The 8514-nt window shown below is 48.5% G+C and overlaps 1 protein-coding gene across 1 annotated transcript; it reads left to right on the top strand.

Moving 5' to 3' along the window:
* The first annotated feature begins 846 nt into the window (after positions 1-846).
* LOC138816463 (glutathione S-transferase Mu 2-like) lies at positions 847-7637 on the top strand. Its single transcript, XM_070006222.1, has 8 exons — positions 847-975; positions 1380-1455; positions 1851-1915; positions 2152-2233; positions 2341-2441; positions 4033-4128; positions 4210-4320; positions 6917-7637. Exons 1-8 carry the CDS (start codon positions 940-942, stop codon positions 7004-7006), a joined length of 657 nt encoding a protein of 218 aa, XP_069862323.1. The 5' UTR covers positions 847-939; the 3' UTR covers positions 7007-7637.
* Positions 7638-8514: the final 877 nt, after the last annotated feature.

Raw genomic sequence — 8514 nt, 5'->3', positions numbered from 1 at the left:
TCCTGGGGCCTGGTGTGTGAGAGGGGTCAATAACTGCCCTCCTCTCTCAAGAAAGGAGTCTTTGACCAATAAATATGAGCATACTACTTTGGTTCTTCTACAGGTATGATTCTTAAATTTTATCTTAAAATTTTATTTGCTCAATTGAGTCTAGAACCTTTCTCCCCAAAGATATACAAAACTCAGAGTGACAAGTAATTTGTAAGGACTTGAAACAATGTGAAGGGCCAGCCCTGTGTGAGAGCAGGGAACTGGGTCTCTGTGTCCAAGTCCAGAGAGAACCTCACTTGAGGCCTAAGCTTAGATACAGAACTGAACCCAACCGGGAGCAGTGGCCGCTGGGCCTGCACTGTCAGCTCCAGTGTCATGGCTCTGAGCGACTCACTCTAGCAGAACTCTGCAGATCATCTGATTTCTAGGATCTCCTATGACAAAGTGGAGGATTATCCTTTCAGGTGATTACTTGCTAGGTATTCCTCACAGCCTGAGCCACCCAAAGCCTGCAGGAACTTGACAGTGATGGAGACTGAACTATGTCACGAGGAGAATGCAGGGAGAACATCATGGATATTCCTGTCACCCAACAACACTGCCAAAGCATCATGGATTCAGTAGTGCAGGGTTCGGATAATGACCCTCTGGCTGGGCTGGAGAGCAGTCTAGCTGAACCCTGGCTTTGGCTTCTGGAGGCCCAGTCCTGGGAGGTTCCTGGCAGGGGCTGCATTGATTGTTACTCCTCCTAGTGGGTGGGGTCCCAGCGCTAAATCCAGGCTTTCTGGATTGGCAGAGGTGGTGGAAGGGGCGGTGCCGAGAGGCACGGGGCGGGCCGAAGACTAACTGCAGCTAGGGCAAAGCAGATCTTTCTTCCTCAGTTGGCCTCAAGGGCTGCTGGAAGCCATCGGGGCGAAGTCAGTCTGCTCAGTTCACAGCACCAGCACCATGCCTGTGACACTGGGTTACTGGGACATCCGAGGGGTGAGCGAGGGGTCCCCGTGGAGAGGGGTACAGGGGTGCGGGGTGGGAACACGCTGAGTAAATGGGGCTGCTTCTGGAACAGTAGTTGCTGGATGGAATCTGCTGTTCTGCCCCCTCCCCCCCCACCGTGTGTGTGTGTGTGTGTGTGTGTGTGTGTGTGTGAGAGAGAGAGAGAGAGAGAGAGAGAGAGAGAGAGAGAGAGAGAGACAGAGAGACAGAGACAGAGACAGAGACAGAGAAAGAGACAGAGAGAGAGAGAGAGAGACAGAGAGGGGGGAGAGGGAGAGAGAAAGAGAGAGGGAGAGAGAGAGAGAGAGAGAGAGAGAATATTAGGCATAAACAAGTTTCTGAGCACCCCTCCTCCCTCCCAACATCTGACTTGTGTCACCTCCCATCTCTCCCAGCTGGCCCACGCCATCCGCCTGCTTCTAGAATACACAGACACAAGCTATGAGGAGAAGAGATACACGATTGGGGATGGTAAAGACACTTCCTGGGCAGAATCCTGACCCCTCCTGCGCTGCCCTTGAAGGCCTGACACGTATACAGTGGTCACCTGTTGCTCAGCTCTGCAGGTCTCCTCAGTCACATGCAGCACCTGCCTGTTCAGGAAACTCTTGGAGGACCCAGTTTTATTTTCCAAGGCTGAGGGCTGGGAGTGGAGGGCTGTCTGTAATTTCGTTTAGTTTCCTTAAGTGCTGACTTAAACTTTTTGTGAGCCTGGTCTTGTAAATCTCTCATTGCATTCTTTGTCTGTGTAGCCTTGGAAGGTGGGACACAGCTGGTCAGAGTGCAGATCCCCTGCCTCAGGGGGTCCTGGGGAAGGAGGGCTGGACTCAGGGAGGTTTGTTTTCACTTGATCTTGTCTACCACAGCTCCTGACTATGACAGAAGCCAGTGGCTGAGTGAGAAGTTCAAGCTGGGCCTGGACTTCCCCAATGTAGGTGCAGGGGAAGGGGTGGTCTGGGTCTTTTTCTAGTTTGTAGGTTTTAGGATCAGTTATTCCAGACTGTCTGTGTTGTGTCTCTGTGATGCTCCATGCCCCAGCCCTTGCATTCTCTCTGCCGTGTATTCATGTAGGGCTCAGCATGGCCAGGCACACTGTGTCTGCTCTAACCCAGGGAAGGGCTGCTGGGACCTGGGGCCCCTTGTGACCTTCCCTGCTTGTCCATCCAGCTGCCCTACTTGATTGATGGAGCTCACAAGATCACCCAGAGCAATGCCATCCTGCGCTACATTGCCCGCAAGCACAACCTGTGTGAGTGGGGTTGGTGGCTGGGTAGGTGTGTAGGGGCGGGACATGGTCATCCCCTGGGCTTGTTTGGGGTGGGATGAAGAGGATGCAACTGAGTTTTGTGGCTGCAGGTGGGGAGACAGAGGAGGAGAAGATTCGTGTGGACATTTTGGAGAACCAGGCTTGGGACACTCGCATGCAACTAGCCAGGATTTGCTACAGTCCTGATTTTGTGAGTCTTTCCTTAACCTGAATGAATTATGGTTGGGTTAGGGTTCTAGACCCTCAAATTCTCATCTGCTCTGGTTCTGTTGAGAAGCTTGATATATATAACCAGATAGGCCTATATTTGCCATTTTGTATTAGACCTGCTTGAAGAATGCAGCTGCTATTCTACCTGCCCTTGAGTCCCAGACACTCCCAGATCTGGAGCTGAAATTAATGACCCTTTGGCAGGGAGTACCTGGCAAAGTACACATTCCAGACCACTTTCCCTGGTCCTAGGATCGGAGATAGTGGCTGCCTGGCAACCACTTCCCCCGGGTCAGGGTCAGAGATAGTGGCCATCTGGCAACCACTTCTCCTAAATTACCCTAGAAGTACTGTCAAATTAGTTTAGAGCACAATAGCTCGCTAGCCTGACCAATTATTAGCCCCAGCCCTTTTCCCACTTTGTATTGCACCAGTCATCCGCTAGAATTATGATTTAAATTTCCCGTGTGGTGTATTGATTCGTTGCCAATATATACTGAGGCCTTACCCCTACCAAAGAACATATAAAAGGTGCTGTAACCCTGTGCTGGGGGCCACTTTCTGCACTCGGACATCAGTGCACAGAGGGGTCCGTGCTCGAGCTCGTCAATAAACGACTCATTGCCGCTTGCATAGATCTTTGGTCCCTGGTGGTCTTTTTGGGCGCTTCACACTGTTTGCCATCTGAACTCTCTGAACTCATTGTGCAAGTACTGTTCCTAACTACCAAATAGAATAAATCTCAAATCTAACAGCACATCAGATGCAACTTTACAATTAATTTCCACTAACTCTTAGGATTCAGCTCAGCTTCTCCAGGGGAAAATTCAGTACCTGGACAGTAAAGTTTGTGTTTAGAATTCCCCAGCTGACATCACTGATTTCTGCCCTGAACACTAAATACATCACTGATCCTGGAATGCATATCTTTAAAGTAGGAAGAAGAAGAGGACAATTGAGTGGGAAGGGCACTCTCCCCTGGGAACTTTTTCCCAGTTGTTTTCCCAGAGTGCTGGTCCCCTTAACACCCACAAGGATGAGCTGGCTTTCTGGAAAGTCTACATGGATGAAGCGCCTCTCATCCTTCCCCTTTTCTTCCAGCTCCTCAAATTCACTTTCCCTTAGTTTTGTTTTGTTTTTGAATGTTACAGAAGTCTGTGCCTTCTCACTGACCTTCCACTATGTAGAACATCCAGCTTTTATTCCCCTGAGTGTTTTCCATTGTTTGCATCCTTGAGTCTGCCAGAGTTCATAGCTTGATAGTGCCCACAGCACTCTTGGGCCTCAACCATAGGAAGTGTCTTGTACATCAGTGGTGACAGATGGGGGACAGTGTTGGATTCCTCTCGGGCTTCTCTTCACTCCTGAAATATGGGCTCTGTCACCTATTTATTTAAAAAATGGCGATGTATTCAATAGAAGCTTGAACCCTGGAATAGCCCCAGTTACATGGGAGGGAGCTGTTCACTCCTTCCTAGGTTGGGGCCTTCTCAATCCAGCGGAGAGCAACCTCTGCTGGGGCAGCTAGGGCTTGCATCTGAAGGTGCACTGACTGCTGTTTTCTGCCTCAGGAGAAGCTGAAGCCTGAGTTCTTGGAGGGCCTTCCTGACAAGATGAAGCTCTTCTCCCAGTTCCTGGGGAAGCGGCCATGGTTTGCAGGGGACAAGGTAAAGGGAAGAGTCATGCTGAGAACTAGTTTTTCCTCTTGGTTATGAAATTTCAGTTCATTCATTCTCAGCTTTCTGCAGATCACCTTTGTGGATTTCCTGGCTTACGATATTCTTGACCAGCACAGAATGTTTGAACCCAAGTGCCTGGATGCGTTCCCCAACCTGAAGGACTTCATGTCCCGCTTTGAGGTGACACCCCCCAATCCTCCTTCCTCATGGATGAATTTCTTCCCTTCCCCCTTGCTATGATGCCTCCGTAGTCCTGGAGCTGAGTGAAGAATAACTAGGTTTTACTGCTCACTGGCTTTCTGCTAGCCCCTGTGCTTGGCAACTTGCATCAACTGAGCCAAGTTTACCATGATAACATTCCTGGGGGGTGGTTAGATCAATCCATCCCATTAGACAGATTAGGAACCTGAGAATGTTCAATGTCCCAGTGCCAGGGAAGCTGTGTTGGATTGTGAGCCTCTGGTTTAGCCTAAAGGCAGCCATCAGTGGCTGTCTGCTCTGTAGGGGAAGGAAAATCCCCACAGCTTGTGCAGCTTGAGTTTCCACCCTGTAGAGATGGAGGAGGATTCAGCAGAGTGTGAGCAGGTGGCACTGGGAGAGTGAGATGAGTTGGGATTGATAGGAAGTACCAAGACACAGACAATATTCACACCTGCTCTGTAGGAAGCTTTGCTTGGTTAGATCCCTGGCTAAGGAAGCACGGAGACCCCAGCACTATGGTTGGTGTTGGACTGAGTAGATATGCGAGGCCTCTGTTGCAGGACTTTATCTTCACTTGTTCAATGTTCATCTTTCACCTTCTATTCCTTAGTATCTCAAGTATGAAACAGGTTGAATTCTCACTCAGTGTCCCTCATAGTCTCTGCCTATCTTCTCTGTATGAGGCTCATTGCTTGGCTCCATGGGACTTAGATGATGTCTTCCCATCGAGGGCTGAGATAGCTGAATGCAGTGCATATTCTAGACTATGAGGTGTACATGGTGCTACCTAGACATTGAGGAGCCCAGCCTGGGCCTCACCTCACAGCTAATCATGGGCCTCCCAGAATCCACTTGTTTGACACCCATAAAGCCTTCTTTGTTAGAGATTTGAGTGTTGGAGGCATCAGTGCAAGTGCTGGAATCTGTTCTCTTTTCCTCCTCCCCACGAAGTGACATGCTTTCCTAGCCAGGTTTTATCAGCTTTGGTTCTGGTCTAAAAGATGTGGCCTTGGAGATAGTGCAATAGCTGTGGGTCTGTAGTGGGTTGGGATGGAAGACACCAGACATCTTCACACTGAAATCAGCCAGGTCTGCCCAGATTTGCCTTGTTGGCTCTCTCTCTCTCTCTCTCTCTCTCTCTCTCTCTCTCTCTCTCTCTCTCTCTCTCTGTCTCTCTCTCTCTGTCTCTCTCTGTCTCTCTCTTTCTCTCTCTCATTCTCTTTTTCTTTGTTTTCTTTCATCCCTCTCTTCCTTCTTTCCTTCCTTTCCTCTTATTCCCTCCCTCTCTCTTTTCTTGTCTTGTGTTTCTCCTGGAAATGTCAGAGTTTTGGCAGTGTGCTTTCATTGAGGCATACCTCTAGTCTTTTTTGGTGCATGATTTTTTTCATATGATTGTTTGTTTATATTTGTTCTGGTGATAGGGCTTGAACTCAGGGCCTGGGTACTGTCCCTGAGAATATTTTGGTCAAGGCTGGTATTCTACCACTTGAGCTCTACCTCTCCACTTCCAGCTTTTTGCTGGTTAGTTGGACATAAGAGTCTCATGGACTTTTCTGTCTTGGCTGGCTTTGAACCTCAACCCTCAGATCTCAGTCTCCTGAATAGCTAGCAGTACAAGCATGAACTACTGGTGCCTGGTCTGTGCTGGTTACTTCTGAGCCAGGGTCTTGCTTCATGCTGGGTGTTGCTTCTAGAGCACAATCGTCCTGGATTTCACTGTGCAGTGTATCTTTGATGACAGACATGTGTGACCATGCCTAAGTCCCACTGAAATAGGTCCTGAAGACTTTTCTGCTTGAGTTGGCCTGGAATGACAATTCTCCCAATATCAGCCTCTCAAAGCAAAGTAGCTAGGATCATGGGTGAGTCACTGGCACCTGGCTAGCCCCTTGATCTTTCAGTCCTTTTATTTGGGCACTGAAAATATGGTACACAGTATACTTAAGGATTCGCTTAGTCATTTCCACTACAGGGCCACAGAAAATATGGGTTTAGGTACCTGCTTTCAAAGTTAGCGCTTTTTGCTACAGAAGAATGATAAGCATGTATCTGTCCTTTCTTTCTGGCTCACTTTTCACGGAGTCCCCTTGCATTCAGGATTTGCTGTGTTACAGAGTAAGACCTGGGATCTCTTTCTGCAGACACTGTCAGATCCTGGCCTCCCTGTTCTGCTAGATCTCTCCTCTATGCTAACCGAGATAAGGAGGGGCTTCTCTGTGAAAGAAGAGCACGTCTGTGCAGACAATACAGGATAGGGCCTTGAGCAGGGAGTTTGGGGCCAATTCCCAGTCAGCATAGAGTGACAGGCTGATTCCTGCCCTGGGAGGGTTTTGTTTTTGTTTTTTTGTCTATATTGTAATGTCTATTTTATATAAAGAATCTTACATAGTGAGCAGAATTTTCTTCAGTATAAGGAACTGAAGAGCTTCCTTCCCAGGGCTAGGGGGAATCCATAGAGTAGAACGTGCCCTGGCCTTTAACCTCCCCCCCCCCCCAAGAACAGAGTGTTCTTAAAGGAAGGCTACTTGGCCCAATGGACAGAAGATCTGATCTGCTTTTTCCTTCTTACTCACAGGGCTTGAACAAAATCTCCACCTACATGAAGACCAGCCGCTTTCTCTCTAGACCTGTGTTTGCAAAGATAGCTCTTTGGAACCCCAAATAGGACGCACAGCTGTCCTTACTGGCTCTGGGACCTTGGAGACAGATCCAGACCAGACCTGCAACCTGAGCCAGTTTTGTCCTCCTTTCCCTGAAAATCCTAAGCACTTCCATTGTACTTAAGACCCCATCTCAGTTCTGTGACTTAACTCGTGGCCCACTTTAGCCCCAATGCTAGGAATTTTTGACAGAAAGCCAGGCACAATTCTTGGAGCCATAGATGGCGTTTGCTTAAGGCAGGTGTTAGCCCCAAATGGTGTTGCCCCTGAGTGACCATGAGCTAAGAGTTTCAGTTAAAACCATATAAAGTTCCCACCAATTTGTTCTTCATAGCCCAGGGCAAAACATGCCATGCATACTGTTGGTCCAGGTGTGACTCATAACCATTTGTGGTCAAGCTGTGGACCAAGGATATTTTTTGTAAAGGTCAACCAATCATATTTGCCCACCTTAGCTTGTTTTAAATGTTAACCAATCATGTAATTTCTTATGTAAAAGTTCTTTAAAGTTGTTTGTTCAAAACTATAAAAACTGCGCTGATTTTATGCTCGGGGCCTCTTAGCATCATCAGTTGCCGGGTGTGCAGAGGACCAAGCTGGAGCTTGCAATAAACGACTCTTTGCTGTTTGCATTAATCGTGGTCTCTGGTGGTCTGTGAGGGGGCATCTAAAAACGGGGTACTTCATCCCCTTTACATTTTCTTTTTTTTTTTCTATTACTTCTACCAGTGCTTTTCATAGAGTTGAAGTCTCAGCTCCTCATTTCTTCAGTAGAATCCTCCCACTTTCCTTGTCCCTGACCTGAAACAGGGTGCCTCTCTTCTGCTTGGAGGAGCTTGAATTACTCCAATCCCCAGCAATGCCTGAAAGTCCAGCTTTGCCCGCTCTGCAGACCCTATTCCCCACTATGGGGGCTGCCAGTCCGTGTGACCCCTGGTGAAGCTATACTTGCCCTATGTCTTGTAGGTTTTTGTGTGTGTGTGTGTGTGTGTGTGTGTGTGAGAGTCCAGGGTCTTGAAGTCAGGGCCTGGGACCTGCCCTGCACTTTTGTGCCATGAGCTTCACCACTTGAGCCTCAGCTCTACTTCTGGCTTTTTGGTGATTCATTGGAGATAAGAGTCTCAGGGACTTTCCTGCCCAGGCTGGCTTTGAACAGGGTTCTCAGCCAGATCTGAGCCTCCTGAGTAGCTAGCATTTTAGGCAGGAGCCTGTCTTGTTTGACTGCCTCTGGGCTGACTGTATTGATGGTGTTGGGGTTCTTTGTTCTGTTGTCTATAGCTGGACTGGCTGATGGGGTTGGGACTCTGGGTGATTCAAGGAGATGTGAGCTAGGAGCCAGGGTCAGCATATTGGTTTGTATGTGGAAACCAAAGACAAAGATATAACATTGTTGCGGAAGGTCCAGCAGGAAACAAAACATCCTGCTTCTGCCCCTCCCTAATCCCTTTTGTCCCTCAGATTTCCATAGCCTTCCCCTGACCCTAGGAGGAAGACAATTTGCAGAAAGGACCTT

Source organism: Dipodomys merriami, unplaced genomic scaffold (genome assembly GCF_024711535.1).
Source record: "Dipodomys merriami isolate MVZ:Mamm:240054 unplaced genomic scaffold, mDipMer1.0.p SCAF_7, whole genome shotgun sequence".
NCBI lineage: Eukaryota > Metazoa > Chordata > Mammalia > Rodentia > Heteromyidae > Dipodomys > Dipodomys merriami.
The sequence above is the reverse complement of the archived record's forward strand: the minus strand, read 5'-3'. Positions and strand labels throughout refer to the sequence as shown.

Excerpts from the sequence above, each read along its gene's own strand:
- LOC138816463 (XM_070006222.1), top strand. The coding sequence starts at position 940 with ATGCCTGTGACACTGGGTTACTGGGACATCCGAGGG. Across the intron at positions 2,442-4,032 it reads TTTGCTACAGTCCTGATTTT|GAGAAGCTGAAGCCTGAGTT; the intron begins GTGAGTCTTTCC and ends TTTCTGCCTCAG. Across the intron at positions 4,321-6,916 it reads ACTTCATGTCCCGCTTTGAG|GGCTTGAACAAAATCTCCAC; the intron begins GTGACACCCCCC and ends TCTTACTCACAG.